The sequence below is a fragment of the Phalacrocorax carbo genome, chromosome 16 (genome assembly GCF_963921805.1).
Source record: "Phalacrocorax carbo chromosome 16, bPhaCar2.1, whole genome shotgun sequence".
Classification (NCBI taxonomy): domain Eukaryota; kingdom Metazoa; phylum Chordata; class Aves; order Suliformes; family Phalacrocoracidae; genus Phalacrocorax; species Phalacrocorax carbo.
This window is the reverse complement of record NC_087528.1, coordinates 7,241,286-7,260,623: the sequence shown is the minus strand read 5'-3', so window position 1 is coordinate 7,260,623 and position 19,338 is coordinate 7,241,286. Positions and strand designations below refer to the sequence as shown.

Below are 19,338 nucleotides of genomic sequence, written 5' to 3'. Positions count from 1 at the left end.
GATGAGTTTCCTGCTTAATTTTTTAATCCCTTTCCAAATCTTTCAATGTGCTTGCTTTTGCTCTGGTTTTATCCTTCCCCCACCCACCCCTTCCCCTGCTTTGTAGCTTATGCAGACTTTGAGCTTTTTTTTTCCATTTCCTACAACCTGTAGCTAATGATCTGGAGCTCTGCAGTTCCAGGTATGACCTTAAGAAAGTCCCTCGGTCCCTCTGGGGCAGGTCTTCCTTCGGTGCAAGTTGCCTTACACCACGTGGTGTTTGTGTTCTCATCTGGGAAATAATGGTGGCATCACCTTTCCTCCTGCCTTTTGTCAGGGGAGAGAACGACCTGTCTCTTCCTAAAGTGCTCCAGACAATGACTGTGCTCAGACAGCCATAAACACAGCTCTGTCATAACCTCCAGACCCATCTCCCCAGTTCATTTACATACATGCTGCACACACCAGTTCATTCTCCATTTTTTTTATTTAGAAATAATAAAATAAGACATAATATATAAAAATCTGTACAATCCACAATTTGTGCAGTACATTAGGAAGACTTTGATACAAAAAGGCTGCAAACAGGAAAATAGTAATGGACAACTGTCAGATGCCTTGATTGTTCACCTTACAATAGCTGCAGGCCAAAAGTCATTACAAAATCAGTTTCTCCTTGGCTGTGGGATGGCAACTATGCAGCACCCTTCTACTGTACAATGGTCGTGAGCAGCCATAATTTAAAGACATTACAGTACTTCTCAGTTTTACCTTGTAATCCATTATGACAAAGAAGACCTAAGAGAACAAATAAAACATCTGGACCCTTTGTCTTTTCCAAGAAGAGCAAGTGCTAAACTAACAACACAGAAGTTTGTCATGGCTGGGAGAAAGTATCATTAAACGCAGCTAATAAGTAATGATTTCTACCCTTGCTACTTAACCAAGGACAACTCGCACGGAAGCGACAGAGGAAAGAAGAGATCCATCCCCACCTGCCTCGGAAATGCTTTTTGTCACTGTACGCAGTACTATGTTTTAGACAATGTGTCTCATTCAAGTATTTTCAGGGAAGGGCAGAAATAACATATTCCCCCCCAGACCCTAAGCGAAATACAGTATAAACCTTCTGTGCGAGCCAGTTCAGCCAACTTTATCCATGATAAAGAAGCCGAACCAACGCCTGTTGGAGCCTGCGGGTAGAGCTCAGTCAGTTTGAAGGGCCCCTAATGGAGCATCAGCTTGGCCCAGGATCGTCGGGAACTGAAGAACCGCTGTCTGTCTCTGTGTAGTCCTTAAAAATAACCACGTTTTTAAAAATGACTAACCCACTTTGCTGCTGTAGAACTGTGCTACAATAGTCTGTCCTATACTGGGCTTACCACGGCGCGTTGAGAAATAAAGAAACGATGGGCAAGGGGGAAGGGTACCATGGAGAGTACATTGCAGGTCTCTTTCTAGCAGCTTCCCGGAGCCAGAGGCTGAGTGCAATTCTGCAATGTAAGATTCAACTGGCAAAGACAAAGGGTTATTAAAAAAAAAGGAAAGGAATGCAGCAGAGAGTGTAATGGATTACCTCAATGCACATCCTCAACAAGACTAGCACTCGGAAAGCTGGTAACTTTTAAAAATGCCAGTAACTAGAACACGTTTTCAAATTAAAAGTCCATGCTTAAAAATAAATAAAGAGAAGTTCATAGCATTAGGAATCCTATAAGGCTTGCAAGTATTTGCTAAAAATCATGCTAACCGGTAGCATCTAGGTACTAGCTAGCCGAGACTGCTGAGCAGAATTTATACTTTTTGTGGCCTTTTCTTTTTTCTTCTCCTTGTCCTCCTTTACAGACTTCTATTTACATTTGGCTTTAAATATGAAAATACTTGATAAACTTTATAAAATGTACATTTTAAAAATATTTCTGAAAAACTGACTTGAAAAACAAAACAAAACAAAACAAAAAAAAAACCCCAAACCCCAAACCTCTGCACCAGAAATGTTAAGGGGGAGGGGATATTTTTTTCTTCTCCGAATTCCTTTTGCTTTTAAGAAACTGGCTGAATCCTGCATTTCCCCGTCCCCCGTCTCTCATCCCTCCCTCAAACATCTCAAGTATCATTTAGCGGGCGCACTCTGCACCTGGGGGATGCTGACCTGGAGAAGAGGTCCCCTTTCTCCGGCTCAGCCTCCCTTTTCCATCTCTTCCCCATTGCGTTTCATGCACCCTCTGTTCCACTGAATACTCTTTGGTTTCGTTATTTTCCTTGTACAAGAATATCACAATAGCAGCACTAGCAGCACTCAGTTGTCTTCACTACTGTTGACCCAGAAACTGCGATCAAATTGCCTTTATATGTTCAGCCTTTCCTTTCTTTTACGTCCCCCCATCCCAGTAACAGCCTTAGTACTTGCACTTAAATCATCTGCCCTCTCTAGTAGCCAAGTCTATGTTTACAATGTCGAATTTCCACAGTTTTGAACCCGCCCACTGTAGATACCATCTTATCAGAAAACATTTCATTGCAGGCATTTCTTTCAGGCAGGGCTGGAAGGGGCCAGAGGCCTTCACAGATATCTGTTTGCAGAAGACATTAGACCTAGAACAAGCTGTTTTTTAATGGCATACAGTGATCCAATACTGCAAGAGTTGACTAGGATTGTCGTCCCCACCACCACCCCTCGCCACCTGCTCCTCGGGGAGCGGGCGTGAAGTGCGGGTTTGCCGTCTCCTTGATCTTAGAGGCACAGAGAATTTAAAGCCTTCTGGGTGAAGGAGCCAAAATACCGCTAGAGCCAGAGCTTCACAGAAGGTCACAAAATCTGCTCAGAGCTCGGTGACGTCTCATCCACTGACCACTCAGTCGGTGTTTGCCAGGGAGAAGCAGCAGGGGATGGACCTCGCTTTGCAGCCTCATCCTCCCCAAATAACGCCTCTCCAAATGAGCTGGAAAATACGCTTTTTCTGATACCCTTGCCCTGCTGAAAAAGAAGCATTTTTTACAAAATGCTACAATCCCTGTGCCGCTCCCAAGTGCTGTGTTGTAAAAGTTTTCTCTTTTCCTCTCCCTTACCCTCTCCCTTCCTCTTCAAAACCTCTTCCCGGGGATTTATCTATCGCTCGGCCCATCTGTGCCTAAGCGCCTGCTCCAGCAGCATTAGCCTCTAGCATCGATCAGCAGCTTCGCGTGTCTCTGGCATAGGTTAACGGGTAACACAACAGCAGCCAAGGGGCTCGGGTCAGACGCCTGCAGCACGTCGGGGATGGCTCAGTTTTCAGGAGGCTGGGTCAGCGCTGAGGTCTAGCGCGGGTTTGGGAATGTGTGCGCTAACACTTGACCTTCTGCTGCAGCCCGGCCCGGCCCGCGGCCGGGGAGGACAGATGTTCACTTGTTTGCTTTCCCCCAACTGCGTTTCTCCTTACAAGAAAGGACGGGAATTTATTTCCCCACAGAAGGGAAGGGGAGGAGTCAGCTTTTAGAATAAGGTGCAAAATAAAGGTCTTAAAGAAAAGGAAAAAAAAAAAAAATCAAAACCAAAAAAAAGTGTCTGAGGTTTGAAATTTTTTTTGTTTAAAGCAGCCTGTTCCTTTTTTATTTTCTTTTTTTTTTTTCTTTTTTATTTTTAAAATAAACTCCGCTGTGCAAAACTCTGCATTTTCTTTGGTATCCATTTAGGTAGTTTTAACTTAGTACTTTTTCTTTGTACATATATTTTTTATTTTACTTTTCCTTTAGACAGAGAATTAAATTCTCGCCCCAAAAATCATAATTTTGCTGGAGGCTACTGATTGGCCTGATATTACCTAATGCCCCTTATGTAACTGGAAAGAGAGAAATTGATTCTAGCTATCAAACTACTGGCCTCAAAAGGAGTTTAGACTTTCTGGCAACATCGGCCTCTCTGAAGTGATCATGAGCTTTTCAACTCAAAAAGTTCAACACTGACTTTTTTTTTTTTTAAATTACACAAGAGAAAATAAAAACTACACTGCAACAAAAATAACCATTTGTGTTCATGTAGTTAGCAGCAGCTTTTTAAAAAATAATTATAATAATAATAATAAGGCAGATTCTTGCCTTTGTTATGCCATTAAAAACATTCTTGTTCCCTAGAGAGAAGCATTCTGGAAAAAGTTGAAAAAAAATAATAATAACCCAACCAAAGCTTGCCTGCAAGTTCAAGTTTTGTAAAAAAATATATACATAATTTATTCTACAACATATGTGCCTTCTGTTCATACTTAGACATGTTTAGTGCTTTGTGTTTAGAGTTCATTTTCTGTTGTCCCTCCTCTGAGGACAGCCCTAAAACCAGCCTGGGTTTCTCAGGTCTGCTTGCCTTCACACCACTCTTCAACAGTACCGTTGTCTGAAAACTGTTCTGGGCCAACTTCTCAGGTCAACGTGCCTCTGACCGATAGGTTTGGTTTTTTTCCTTTCAACCAAAAGAGAGAGGAAGAGTTTGTCAGTCATATTTCCGACTCCCGCCGTAGTGGCCGTGGCTCTAGAGGCACCCCTGCTTGGTTGTGGTGGTCCATGTCCGGGTGGGTGTCTGTGCTCATGCTCTCAGGCACCCCAGTGTCAATCTCATCCTCCTCTTTGCTGGTGAGGGCCACTTCGTTCTCGTAGCAAAAGGAGTTTGCGTTAGAGAGAATGTATTTCTTTTCCGCTAAGTCTCTGGCACTACAGATGGGTGTGTTGGGCACTTCATATGTTTTGTGGAACCTCGAGTAGTCCACTTTGTAGTAGTTCTTCTCTTCAAAGAGTACGGGCTCGTAGCGGTGGCCCCAGAGGATTTCGTTTGCCAGATATGAGCTACGGCACTGGGTAGTCATGGCAGTAGCTTCCACCATGCCCTCTAATATTACTACAATTTCAAAGTCAGCATTGTCCATGTCTTGTTTGCTCAAGTCATACAAAGGACTGTCTTCATCTATTTCATGTACTATTGTAATCGGGGAGACCAGGAATATGCGGTCTATCCCACTGTCAAACCCTACATTGATGTCTATTTGATCCAAGGGGATGTACTCCCCTTCCGACGTGATCCTCGATTTGAGGAGCTGTGCTCGCACATGTGCCTCCACCAAGTGGCTTTTCCTCAGGTTTCCAACACGCCACATCAGGCACAGTTTTCCATCTCTCATGGCCACCACGGCATTGTGGCTGAAGACTAGAGTTTCATTTCTCTTTTTTGGCTTAGCCATCTTTGCCATGACAGCACCAATGATGAAGGCATCAATGATGCAGCCTACTATAGATTGGAAAACCACCATGAAAACTGCGATGGGGCACTCGTCTGTGACACACCTGAAGCCATAGCCGATCGTGGTCTGGGTCTCAATGGAGAACAGAAAGGCTGCAGTGAAGCTGCTCACTTGAGAGACACAAGGTTTGTTATTTTCTTGATTCTCCAGATCGCCATGCAACAGCGCAATCAACCAAAACACACAGCCAAAAAAAAGCCAGGAGAGGATGAAAGTCAGGCAGAAGATAACTAGCATCCACCTCCAGCGGATGTCCACGCAAGTGGTGAAGATGTCTGCCAGGTATCGCTGTCCCTTCTCACCCACGTTAATAAACTGGACGTTGCAGTGGCCATCTTTTTTGACAAAGCGGCTCCTGCATTGCTGTCTGGTATGTACCTTACTCTTTCCATTCCCAAAGCCGTTGGCAACGGCCATGGTTGCCAGCTTCATGCCGTCCTCTTCCGAAGACACGATGCTGTAGCGGTTGGTTCGCACGCTGCCCATCACTACTGCTGTGGACTGAGGTGCTTCTGCTTTAGAAAACAGTCTAAGTTTCTGCAAAACCCTTTGGAGAAACAGTTTTGAAAGTTCTAGAGGAACACACACACACAGAAAAACTGGGGAGAGGCCGGAGTCCCCAAAAGCCCTTGGATCAACCAAGGACAGTCTTCTGGCATGCAGAGTTAGCTTAACAAGTAACCGTCATAGAGAGGGCATGGTCTGCAAGAGAAAGAGAAACGTCTTATTAGATCTTGGAGGAAAAGGATAAGGAATCAAACCTGCAAGAATCAAATAAAACGACCACTGTGGACCTGTGGGAAGTTCCCTTATTCTTAATGACAGCATTTTCCAGGACGCACAAGTTCTGAGCGCAGTTGTGGATTGACAGAAGTGACTTCATTACCACAAAGAAGGCATCGCTCCTCCTGCATGAAAGCCCTGAAGTGACCATGGCACACAAGTCCCTAAGCAATGTTCACTTTAAAGCTGGACATGCAAAGAATCTATCTACTATTTACAACCGTGCTGTCTGTTTATTTTGAAACAAACAAGTAGCTTTAACATCCATCTGTTCAAATATAAAACTGCTTCGGTATTTTAGTGACATACAGCATCTCCTGGATTGTTTTACCTACAACCAACAAGGGAGCACGTAAAAGGGAAGACAACGTGTCCTGAGAAAAGCAATAAACTTGGAAAATGCAAATGTCAGTAATTTCCATGAAATGACATCACATATAGCTTTTTTTTTTTTTTTAAATTAAGCTAAAAAAGGAGTTGTGTATGCCCTGCAAACGGCAGGAATAAAGGCTGCAGTAGTTCCTCCTTAACTCCATAAATTCATTGGGATCTGTGCAGTTTTTACATTCACGTTAGGCTTAAGTTGTACAAAGCAAACTAAACCTTGTAACGACCCTCATCTGCTCCTGCTAATGCAACTAGCAAAAGGCTACGATGGATTAGGACTGGCAAGGCATCTTCGCAATGCCTTTGGTGGCAAGTACCAGCACCTTCGCCTCGGAAGCCTGAGGCAGCCAGTTCCACCTCCAACAGGCAACGGTTCTGAGTGTCCCATGGGTCTTAAATGTCAGCAATTAAGACTCAGCAGAGAGGCTACAAAGTCTCCTTCCTGAGGGTAGAAGCCACCAAACTTGTTTCAGGGAGGTCTGGCTTAGACCCAGGTTTAGCTTTTAACAAGTGCGTCATCCATTAAGTCATGTACTGTATATCAGGAAATGTAATTGAAATACTGCAGAGGAGAAGAGATGCATTAATGCAACTGTTCCATCCACACATGCACCCCATGGAGGAAATAAAACTAAAACCAAGCCACGAGGACTGCCTGCTGTCCATTTGTCATAGGAGAGGAGACTCAGTACCGTTTACAGTAGCGGGGGATTAAATCACGATGCTCTTTGTAAATCAGTATTATCACAACTCATCCGAGTTTGTCCCAAAACCCAACCAAACTTCAGCTACTGAGGAGCACGACCTCCACCCACAAAGCGGCTTCAGTACTCTGCAGCTCTTCCTCCGATTCATATCGGACAACAGCTGTAGATAAGAGTTGATCTCCCTTCCCAAGAGCAGCCCCTAAAGTCCTGCAGAGGTGTTCCAAAAACTCAAAAACTTGAGAGATTTCAAACAGTTTCTCAGCCCTCCCACATCCTTCAACCACACTGCAAGGGCTTTAGGTCAGCAAACACTTGTTAGGAAAAGAGCAGGTGACAACCAGGAAACAACATCCTGCTCGCCGTTGCACGAAGGCTGGTTTTCCCTCTACAGTCTCTTTAGGGTTTACTTTTACCTTCTCTTTTTTCCTCGCTTCTGTTTGTTGTGCAAGAATGCGTCCCAACGCCTACTTGCCAGATTAGTCATCTGTGACTTCAGCGGCGTACAAGACATTTTGGCAGCTTCTGATAGGTTCGGTAATGCTCGGGTTTGAGTACGGCTCTCAGCAACGTAGGCTTACGGGATGGTGTAGCTGCTCTCTTACTTCTCTGGCTATCTTGCCTATACTGTGTAAGGGTTCGCCCTTTCTCCCTCACACCTTCTTAATCATGGGGTTTCCAATTCCTGTCAGGATATCATTCTCAAAAATACAAAAAAATTCTTTTAATGTCTACTGGAATTATTTTTTTTGGCTGAAAGATACTTTCATTACAAACCTGACCACAGGGGGAAAGTGAAAATACTGTTAATACAGTTCACACAAAAAACTTCATGAAAAAACATTGCACTGGTCTGCAAATCGATCACTTTTATAAACCACATCCTGCAATCACGGTCATGTTCAACTTCCACATTCAAAGTCTGTTTTGCTCCAAGCTGGTGGAAATACACAGCCTAGGAAACACTTTATTTTGAAGCCTTTCTTTTTTTCTTTTTCCCGCATTGTCTCTTGGATTTTAGAGGAAAACTCGCAGTGGCGGGAAAGATAAGCTGTAAAGTCTCAAGTGTCCGAATGTGCAGCACCCCCCATGAAAGTCTTGACCCGAGGACATTTGTTTGAATTCCACAAATCACTGAAATCCTAACGCCAGCTTCCTGCGGCGAGCTGGCTGCATTTAGAAGTTTGGGACCTGAATTAGGTGTCATACATTGTCATATTCCTACTCTGAATGGCTGAGCACCTTCCACCTACTGCACCTCGCACAGCCTTGCGCCTTCGCTCTGCCCTTGGGAGCGATCCTGCACCAATTTGGCTCTAACGATGGGGGTGTGCCTGGGGGCACCCTCTGCTACCTTTATGGCCTGCTTGAAGTTTATACAACAAAGCTCTGGCATCCTCCACCGCAGCATAACTGCCTTCTTTCACAGCACATTGCCTCTCTTCCTTGTGAGTGCTTGGTGCGGGGAGGATGCCGGGATGGGAGCGCGGCCAGCGCCGTGCGCAGGGACCGGCCAGTGCAACACAGCGGGTCTGATCTTGCTCCCGCTCGCGGCGGCGCAGGCCCTGTAAAAGACCCGGTAGATCCACCGGCTGCCTGATCGCACACCTGACCGGTGGTCACCCTGACTTTCACAGCGAGTTTTAGCAGAGGTTCCCCCAAAAATCCCAGAAACAATCAAACTAGCATGAAAATCTAATGGTACTTCTTATTTTGCTAATCCACCTGCTGCCTAAAGGCAAAACAAGTTTTTGCTGCCCCGCACCCCGTTATGAGCTGTTGGTGGCAGCGAAGATGCCAAGGTAGCGTGGGGCCAGCCCCGCAATCCTCACCAGACAAAAGAAGCCACCCCAGTACCCCCCAACCAACCCAAATCTTTGTTTAATTGGGCCCAACACACTGCAGCCAGATCCACACACACACAGAGCTGTAAATCCAATCATCACTAGGTGTGCTGTTATTATTAATTCAGACTGCCTTTCCTCCTGGAAGCGGATACAGGACTAGAGCAACGCAGCTTGTAATTACCAGCACTGGCACCGACACAGCATTACTGGGAAGGGATGAGATTGGATAGGAGAGCCCGAGGGTTGCTCTGCTGCAAGGAGATGCTCGGAGGAGCAGAGAAAAACGGGGCTGCGCTGTGTCTGCAGCATTTCTGAACCAACATCTGTGCAAATGCCGCGATGAGAAGCCCAAACCCCCACCTTCCCCTTAGCAAGTACCCCCTTCAAGGTCTCCCCCCAGGAAAGACATTCACACCGCACGTCTGAACTCCGCGACGAACAGCTCGAAGGGAATTTGCGCAGGAGGTTTAACACTGAGCAAAAACTCTGAAGTGCAGAAGGAGCGGGGCGGGGGGAGAGAGGAGCACTAATGAGGACTCGGAGCAGTTATTCCCAGGCTGACGGCGCACAGCCCTGCGGAGCCAGCCGGGCACACGCTATTACCAAGAGCGCACCAGCACTACCTTAGCCAAGCGCCTTCCCCTGCTGCCTTCGGAATAAACAGAACAAAGGAGCTACTCGCACCAGCGAAGCCTGGTTCCCACAGTCCCCGCGCCCTCGATGCTGGGCACAGCCACCCCCAAAACCTTCCTCCAGACCCCTGCGTTACTTAAAAGTCATTCCCCAGGGCTCCCCACTGATTTGGGTAGGACTCAAGTTACACAAAGCGGTGAGCTGCCTTCAGGAGAAGAGTCTGTCCTTTGCGATCAGGCATCGGCGGGGAGGGAAGAGGTTAAAAAAAAAAAAAAAGAGCAGATGATGTAGGGAAATGGGTGCGAAGAAATCGGAGAAAGGAAAGGACAAGTGGTGTTTGCATCTGCTGTCCTGCAAAGCAGCCGAGTTCAGGATATTTCTAGCCGATGACAAAATAACTACAAGTGAAACAGCCATCACCAGGGGGTGTACTTGGTGCACCGGCTGCGAGGATGGAAAAGCAAACAAGTGTAAAGGTAAGGCTGAAACACAGAAACAAGTGCCGGCTGCCTTCGGGCTGCAGAGGTGGCAGCGGCTGGGGGAGCCCGGGGGTGCGGGTCCCGGCTCGGCCCCGGCCCCGGCCCCTGCGGGTCCCGCCTGCCCCGGCCCCGGGAGGATGACAAAGCAGGCACCGAACCCCGCAAATAAATCTGCCGCTCCTTATCAGTATTTTTTCCTTTAACTGTCATGAACTAGGCTGAAACAATACAGTCTCTTCACAAGCTCCCCAGCTGCAATGGGTTAGTGGTTTGGTTTTTTATTTTTTCCTATTTTTTTGGCAGGAGGGTTAAAAATAAAAGAAAATCCGCCGTTTGCATAATGCCAATGAATGAAGTTACAGGTTCATTTCACACCCCTCTAAAACATTCCGGGCACTCCTTTCAAAAACACGCATCTGATCGCTAAGACTCGATACTTTTGACCTCTCTCTTGCACAGGAAACAACAGGCGAGAAGAATGGGAAGGGATGGAGCGGTGCTACTTCTGCGACGCGGAGTTGTCATGCAAACTTCCAGCCCTTCCCCAGAATAAAATATCTCGGGCGGGGGGAGCAGCTGGTGCATGGAAAGTTATGAACATAAACAGATGCTGCAAGCAGATGCTCGAGTGTTCCCAGCATACCTATCTAATTATTTTAGGCACTGAGAATAGCTCGTGGATGGTGCATGAGAAATGCAGGAGTTCCCCCTCCGAACGGCTGTGCCGAGGCGTGCGCCGCAGTCGCCGACACGGAAAGCTTTAGCCCGGGAGCGTCGCGACACGGTGCGCGCCCCGGGGACGGGTACCGGCGCCTCGCCCTGCGCGGCACCGGGGGGGCCCTCGGGGGCGGCCGGGGGGGCGTCCCGAGGAGATGCAGAGAGAAGGCGCTCCTTACCTGCCGGCGGCCTGAAAGGAGGTGCTTATAGAGTTAAAAGGGTGTAAGATCCAGCAGCTGGGGGGACGCAGCAGGCCAACCCCGGTGCCCGCCGGCCGCCGCACCGCTTGCAACTGAGCCACTCAATGAGCCGCTGCCCCTTTTTTGCGGGCTGCCATGTGATGTTTAATAGCGGCTCCGCCGTCCCCGCCCTCGCCGCCGCCCCGCACCAATGGGAGGCGGGAGGCCGGGCCGCGCCGAGCCGAGCCCGGCCGAGCCGAGGGCGGTGGGGCCGGGTGCGGGGGTGTCCCGGCGGGACGGGGCGGGGGGTCCCGGGGGAAGCCGCGGGAGCCGGTGTGCGGGGGGTGCGGGGCGGCCCCGGGCACTGCGGGGAGGCCTCGCCGGGCGCCCCAAGGCGGGCAGCGCTGCGGGCTCCCCGCGCCCCCTCTTGCGCCCGCTCCCCACGGCGCCCCCCGGCTGTGCCCGCGGGCACCCGCACCTGCCGCGGGTGGGTGTCCCGTGTCCCCGCACCGAGAAGGGCTTTTGCAAGGCTTCCCTGGGCACTTGGGAAGGTCCCGATGGGAGCTGCATGCCTACTCGCTCCAGCTTTCCTGACCCGGGCTGGTGTCCGAGGCCCCGTGCGGTAAGCCAAAATACCAGAGAGAGAAGAGTTTTGTTCCTCTGGTTCCTTTCTTTATTTCAGTGGAGGGAAATGCTGAGATGTGGGGGTAGCTTGTCACAGTCGCCCGACCCTAACGCGCACTAGAAGCAAGTCAAGCATAACCAAGCACAGCTATTAATCTTAACATCCTCCTCTTTCACTAAAACCGAACGTCCCTTCCAAAACAAGAGCTTTGATCCCTGAACTGAGATCTTTCGGAGCAAGGCTGGACACAAGAGAAGTACACCCTTTGGCTGCAGTACGTAGGATCTGTTTCTTTGTTTCACAGATCACCTGTGGCAGCTCGATCCGCAGGTGGCTGGCCATTGTTGAAATATGCAGAAATCTAGACGATTTTTAATAGCTTGTCCTCCCTACAGTGGACGTGGCCTAAGACAAAGAAAACAAGGGTGAAACGTCTGGCTGCGAGCCTTGCAGGAACAAAAACAGCCCTGTAAGCACACTCCGAAGTTTGCCAAACTCCGGCTCTGATGGACAGTGCAGGGGTGTTAGTTTCCGAGGCAGGTGTCCGCTGCTGCCGCCCTCTCCTGCTGCCCTCAGAAAGCCGAGGTCCCGAGTGCCAACAGCTGAAACCCACCAGGGAGCCCTGTGCGGTGCGCTGGAAAACAAAGAGCGAAGGTGGCTGCTGAATGCAACGGTTACCGGCCACGCGAGGCTTTAGAGATTGGCACGAGCACCTTGCGTTGCACCCAGGACTGCAGCGGTAGCCTCTGCAACACTCAGAAAATGGGCGCTGGGGATGCTTCTGGGACAAAGACTGTTAATCAGCAGTCAGGTCTTCTGCCTGGAGCTGCTGAGGGATAAACTGGTCCAAGCGGGTCGGCCACTCTCCTCCGGGGAGCTTCCTTACAATGCCCAGAAGAGGCTCTAAGCGTGATCCCTACTTGCCGCAGCAATGCCAGTGCCTGCAGTCACTCGTAGCTGCTTAAACTCTCCTCCTCCTCCCCATTTGTTTCCTAAGTTTACAACTCTGACATTAGATGTCTGTAAGCACTCAGTGAAAATGCATTGCCCAAATGCTTTCTCATGGACTAGAGGCTTTAGGAACACATTCCTCATAGAGCTGCTGCACAGTTTGCACTGGCTGCCATTACTGTCACTTACAGTATTTGCCGAGTTCCCCATACTCCGAATGAGGAAGCACCGCATTGTTGCAGTAACAAATACAATGGGCAAATGCAACTGGTTTTAAAAGTCCCCAGTGTTGTGTGTGCAGGATACGCAAAATCTACATGATGGGGAGAGGGGAAGAAAAGATCAGTGCTTGTGTATATTGAGCAATCTGGCATGTTGGGCAATCATACTGTTTATCCTGGCTGTCTGTAAATTTTTAAGTGCAAGAGAAGTCCTATAACACAGGTAAGTTTCTTATGAATGGTGAATCTGGAAAAAAAAAAAAAACTGTAAGAGGGAATGGCTGCAATTCTTTTATTCATTCAGTGAGACAAAGATAATTAAATCCACAGGATTTGCAAGCCATAGGTACAAATACTACACAATTCATGTACCTGCATCAGAGAAAAGAAGCCCCCTCATTCCTCTGAGTGTATGTCTGCTTCCTATGAACAGCTAAGACAGCAACAATTTGACCCACCTTGAAGAAATAGGTGCTCCTCTACATGTAAGTGGAATAAAGTAGATCTGTGACCCACTAATGCTGAGGTGCCCTGCTGAGAATACACGCAGTTTGCTGGGGGGTGGGTTTGACAAATCTCTGCACAATATCCACAAGATGTTACAGACTGCAGCCTGACCTTGCAGACTCTTACTCAGCCTTTACTCATGCGAACCGACTGATAAAGACTACAGACCTACTAGGCCCAGAGACCCCAGATCCGCCGATATGAGTAAGGCTTATTCACAGCAGCACAGACTTGCAGGTCAAGCCACTAGGAATTTCGTACTGAGGAGGGATACAGCATATACATCACGACTATTTTACAGCTTTTTTAAAGTCGGAACAGCTCTGCCCAGAAAGCTCTTCTCAGAATGAAGCATCAATTCTAATCTGATAATGAGAACCGTAACAAAGCAGTCTCTCATCTGAATGGGCTTCAGCAACAGAACTACTTCCAAACCCCCAAACAGGGAAGTTGAAGTTACAAGAAAAGTTTCTAAAAAACCCTTTCCTGTTGCAACAAGCCAGGACAAAGAGGGTGAGTGACAGCTGAAGACTTAACCCTCAAGAGTGAGCAAGGGTTTGTTTTCCTTCTCTCAATTAATGGTTTTCTCATTTGAGGTAGTCTAGCTCCAGGAGTCTCTTACTGCCTCCCTGCAGAGCCTCCTGGCTGAAATACTGGGAGAGCTATGTGAAATGGTCATAGTCTGAGGAGTTTTCAAAACCAGAATCTGCAGAAGAAACGGTATCAAGGGGTAAGAAGGGCCCTGGGAAGGCAGAACATTCCTATTTCATACCAATGTAGGTGTAAAAGGAGCCAGCAACAACATAGGGTGCTTTTTCTTAGATAAATCTCAGCGAGGCCATATCAGTGAAAGAAGGGGTTTTTCTCCCCACATTTTCTGTTTTCTGGTATCATTTTCACTTTGCCCATCACATCCACCCCGTCCCTCAGTCTTGCAGAGATCTGCAGATGCCCTGTGGAAGCAAATCTGAGAGTTGTATTGCAGGCATAGTCCTTGCCAGCTGGGACCAGAGGCTTTAGCCCCCGTCTTACTGCATGGGAGATGTTATTAAATTGCTTTTTCTGTCTTGGCGGTGAAATGACCTAATTATCAGATTGCATTAGGCTTCATCTCTTGAAGTGGCCAAATCTGCTTTGGTTCTCAAGGATTTTATTGCCAGCAGAAAATAGCTTAATTGTATTGTACTCACAAAGAAAACATGGTCTGGTAGAATCAAAGCAGTTGGTTTCCACAAGATGAGAAGAAATACCATAAATAACACGTTGGTCTTTTTTTTTTTTTTTTTGGTCTCACCATTTCCATGCATGTAAACTGGCATAAGTTAGCCTTTCTTCTCTAACCGTTAAGTCAACTGGAAAAAATTCATCAGGAAAAGGTGGTTTCCCAATCACAGTAAACCCCTGGGGTTTAGACATTAACTGGATCTTTATAGGTCTAATGCTGGGATCTCCAAGGGAAAATGGAGCCACACTGGTAACAGAAGGAATGGGTAAATCCAATGAACCTTCCACAGAGAGACGGTTACATGTTTGATAAGACTTGAGAGAGCAAATAAATATATTTTGTACTTTGCAAGCAAATAGGCTATACAGATGTGCAGCCGGTGACACAGTTATATTGGATGATAATAATGTGTTTGTTCATAGAAGGGATGAAATATGACATAGGAAATGGAATTGTTTTATATATCTGAGAATAGTGGAACTCACACACCATTCACATTTTTTTCTCTCTTTCTTTCCCTCATACTTTGTGTCCAAAATCTTTACTTAAGAGTTCAGGCTGGCTTATTTAGTCTTATTCTAAAGTCAAATCACCAGCCAGTGACTATATTTTTTTAAAAATTAACTATATACTTTCAGTCTTTGCTACTGCAGATGGCGGATGAGAGAAGCAAGGTGAAGAAATCTCGAAACAATGAATTACAAGCAGCAATCCATCGCTAACAGTAACTGTATATAACTAGCAATGCAACACCAACCCAAGAAGTTCTGCCAAAGAAAACTTATTTCCAACACCGTATCCATGTGGCTCGATTCTCACTAAATGAAGATGCCTAATTTAAAGGAACTTTAACTTCCAGCTAAACTTTCAGACCCAATGAAGTATGACAAATACCTGTTGGTAAAAAGTGAGCTGTCTCAGCTCTCAACACATGCTTACCTCTGCAGGAAACGTTAATCTGTTGTTTGACGTACACCTTGCACATGCTTTATTTTCTAGAAGCCTTGCTGTAGCAAGACAGTTGTACTGCCATTTGATGATCTATTTTCACGATTTAGGATTGTGGTTAATCGTTCAGAAATGCAATAACCTCAAGGTACATCTAGCATTGTTTGTGACTTGGCAATATTCTATGTTTTCCCTTGTTCATCCATCAGTCACTGTGGCAATTTCCCCTCCGAGGCGGCAGTGGGGAACGTATGTTTGGATTAACGAGAAAGACATTAGTGTAAGTGATAAAACTGTCCAAGCAATTACATATTAATAAGGCTAATATTTTCCTATTAATCTCAAAGTTATCTAATGATCTTCCATCATTCCCATTCTTTGGATATCTCAAGGGAAAGGGAGTTAATGGTTAATAAAACTTGCCAGGGTGGTGAGAACATGCCCATGGAGCTGACATCGGGATCTTGACAATTCCTGGAAGGAAAAGGGTTAAGAGCCAGCAACTTACACATACAAAACTGTGTGACCACACTTTCATTCTCTTCCCTACAGCTTCAGTTGCTAGTGTTACTGGCCTGCCAGGTTTTCTAAAATCAGGATAGGCTCACGCTCAGCTGAACAGAACAGGGTAAGAGTATCTTTGTATTTCTCTGGCTTGCAAACTTTTGGTTATGTAAATATTGTATGTAAGCAGGAGGGCTCTCAAGGGAGTAGATATGATTCATAGGTTTTAGAGTGAGTACCCAACTGTGGGCTGTCACTAGTCAAGTCACCTACTTGCTCAGAAGCCCATGCGGTGCTCAGCCAGCTTTCAAACGTCCATCTGCAGAGTCCGCTGTGCTCATGGCCAGTGGCTGGGTCCCACCCCGCAGGCCGGAATGAAACCTCAACCTCCTGCCTTGGGGGTTGTCGGAGTTTGATGAGTTGATCCTTATAAATGGTGGTTAGCTGAGGTGTGAGGGTGGGGAGAGCTGCAAGGGGTAAAGATGTGTTTCTGGCCTGCTTCTCTGCCCCTGCAGCATCTTACCACCACCGTTTCTGTGTGTTCTGTGCAGGATGAGGAAGGGGCAATGATTACAGCGCAGTGTTTCCTCTAATTTCACCACGGATGTAAGAGGAGGGATGAAGCAGAGATCTGCCCGGCCTTTGTCACCGTGCGTGTGCCGCCAGAGGCAGAAACGTGGAAAATTTCCAGCGGGAAGGGGAGCGGCAAGAAAGAATAAAAAGCCAATTGCAGTAGAAAGATCTAGAAACCTTTCATCTTTTCTAAGCAAAATTAATGCCAAGTGCATGCCTTTTCTGCACCCCTCCTGCTGACCCATTTGTGTTGCACGACTTGGTTCACCAAAGTGATTCAGGTTGGGCAGCTTCACTTTCTTAGGTGACGTTTGGCAGTTCCTGAGAGAAAGATGATGTGAAATATGTGGGCACATGATGAAAACTACTTCCAACAGCAGAAGACTATACCCAGAAGTGACTCAGAGAACCTCTGTTAAAACCCTACGTGTTTTTCCTGCGTTGCAATGTGCTGAATGCCATTTATCATCACTGAACTTATTACCTATCAGTGTATCCCTCCCTCTAGTGAAAACTGCATTTATAAACTCAGAAGTGTCTGATTTGTGTTAACACCGCATAAACTACTGCTCTCCTTACTTTCTCACACTTTTTATTGTAATATATTAGCTTAGATGCAAATGTCCTCAGTGTTCTCTATCAGTTTCTACCAGAACATAGGAATTTGCCCGGACTCCATGGCCACAACATAAATGACAATATCAGAGTTTATTTTCTCTCCTGGAAAGCAAATAAACTTTGCTAAAAACAGAGAGTTAGATCATTGGCCACTGTGGAAGGAAAAACACAGTAGAAAACAAGCTTAAGCTTCCAGAAGGAGCCAGCACTGTGCTTATTTACATCAAATGTGAACTTCCATCGTGATGGCAGCGGTGCAGACCACGCCCTGACAGGAGGCTGGTGGCTGTCGGTGCATTTGTGCTGGCTCTTTCAAAGCCCTGTCAGCTCTGACGGAACGCAGCAGTTCCTGTACCGGGTCTGCACGTGCACCAGGAGGGTCCTTGAGCTGCTGGTGCTGGCGTGGAGCAGTCCCACCTTCACTGGGAGAGCCTGGGGACCTTCCACAGCCATCACAGCATCTCTTCTCCCCCGTGCCTGCACTTCCCCGGTCAGGAAGCCAAGGAGAGCCTGGCCAGGAGACACGCCATCCAGGCAATCAGAGGAGTAGATCGCTGGCACAAAATGGCAGTTCAGCCCCGCTCGTAACTCCTACGTGGCTGGGAAGGAGGTAGACAAATTAGATTAGCTGGCATCTTTCTAAATTTCCCTCAAAACTAAAATTGAACAGATGAGTAAAACCAAACCAAGCTCAAATTGTTGGTTGAACTTCCTGATATTGTTTCTAACTGATTAGTTGGACCAGCCCTCCAAGGCCTGCCCACTGAAACACCTCTGTCATTTGAAAAATCTTTCGTCAGAGAGGAAATAATCTCCAGCAAGTAAATGCCACAGCTTCCTTTCTTCTGCTATCATGATCTTGTTCTGCTTATTTGCTTTTCTGATGCCATTTTGTGCCTCCAGGCTAAATTCTGCCTTTCATTTATATGCAGCCGTGCAGGGGAAGAAGGACTCCTCACCCACCCTTGGGCATCCTGCATTAAAATCTGGGCCAAACTGCATGTCCTGTGCTCTGGTTTGGCCTGATCAAGAAGTGTAGAGAGGGAAAGCATGGCCACAGAAGGAGGTTCTCCCCTGTTTTACACTAGGAAATGTGGCACCTCAGAAGGCATGAGCCATGCGATTCTTTGTAATCTCCCTAATACTTCAAAAGTTGGCTTTGATCCTCTGATATTATTTGAGCTAATGCCCAAACCCTATTAAGCAACCTTGTGACAGAGACTGGAGGGGAAAGGATCACGCCATTTCCCATCAAGTATTAAAAGATCAGTATAGAAAGTCGTAAAATGGTGAAGTTGATGCAGCCCGTAGTGACTGCGAGAGCCGCTGACGTCATGGTCCGATGACGACATCACAGGTCGCAGGACCCGGTGCTTTCCCAGGGCTGTCCTTGCTCTTCACACATGCCAATGGGTGCTGCAGATTGCCTGGGAGGGGGCAGGGCTCGCTGCCTGCGGGCTGGGCTGGCACAAGGTAGCATTTTCGGCAGTTTGTCGTTGGTGTAAAGCGATTTGCAGGAGCGTGCTGCCAGTCCGTAGCTCACGAGGAAGACAGGATGACTACAAGAAGTCCACATTCCTCCTGAGACGCCTCAGACCAGAAAACCACCTTTATTCGGAGCAGCACTGCGATACATGTTTCACTTTAATCTAAGCACACACTTGGGAGCCAAATGCCTGCTGAGGCCATCGGTGACATGCTCGGGCAGAGGGAACATTCAGCACCCAGGTTCTGACTATCTTAATTTGACAAAGGCCAGAGATCACATGTAGAGGCGATCAGTGGCAAAGAGTAAAGAGTGAGAGAGCAAGCGAGAGAGACAAAGAGAATGAACAGAGGCTCGTCATGTCGTTTGTTACAGTACTGGAAGGTGCTTGTGCTCTCTGACAGCAAAGGTGACATAAAAAACCTTTGCAGAACAGACCAGACCAGAGCACAACGGGCTGGCTTTGTACATATTTCCTGATGGGGTGACTCCAGTGCTTAGGATCGAGTGCCAACAATGCCAATCATTGATGAGTCTTCTGTTAAAAAAACAAAACAACACACCAAATCCAAACAAAAACCCAATCCTCCAGGTTTACAGAAGTTAGGAATCACCGGCCACCTCATGTTCCCTTAATCGCCGCCCGTGACGCTGGTCACCAGACCCACCAGTGAAGCCAGGATGGGCGCACAGTTAAGGTGAGCATAT

At 47.2% G+C, this 19,338-nt stretch overlaps 2 protein-coding genes and 1 long non-coding RNA gene across 4 annotated transcripts in view; 1 reads left to right on the top strand and 2 right to left on the bottom strand.

The window, feature by feature from the left end:
• Window positions 1-447: 447 nt before the first annotated feature.
• KCNJ2 (potassium inwardly rectifying channel subfamily J member 2) lies at window positions 448-11,100 on the bottom strand. Its single transcript, XM_064466928.1, has 2 exons — window positions 10,973-11,100; window positions 448-5,945 (listed from the first exon to the last, which is right to left on the bottom strand). Exon 2 carries the CDS (start codon window positions 5,727-5,729, stop codon window positions 4,446-4,448), a length of 1,284 nt encoding a protein of 427 aa, XP_064322998.1. The 5' UTR covers window positions 5,730-5,945; window positions 10,973-11,100; the 3' UTR covers window positions 448-4,445.
• Window positions 11,101-11,255: 155 nt separating this feature from the next.
• LOC135316000 (uncharacterized) lies at window positions 11,256-17,147 on the top strand. The gene is made up of 3 exons (XR_010375481.1): window positions 11,256-11,594; window positions 16,002-16,077; window positions 16,505-17,147. It is a non-coding gene; the product is annotated as an uncharacterized LOC135316000 (long non-coding RNA).
• The window catches only part of KCNJ16 (potassium inwardly rectifying channel subfamily J member 16), a 48,319-nt gene continuing 40,625 nt past the window's right edge, over window positions 11,645-19,338 (bottom strand). The window contains exon 5 of one of the 2 annotated variants that reach the window (XR_010375480.1): window positions 11,645-12,231. The gene's annotated coding sequence lies outside the window, so the exon portion shown is untranslated. Of the gene's footprint in view, window positions 12,232-17,219; window positions 17,744-19,338 lie in introns of those variants that run through there. The other variant, XR_010375479.1, reaches the window with a different exon arrangement.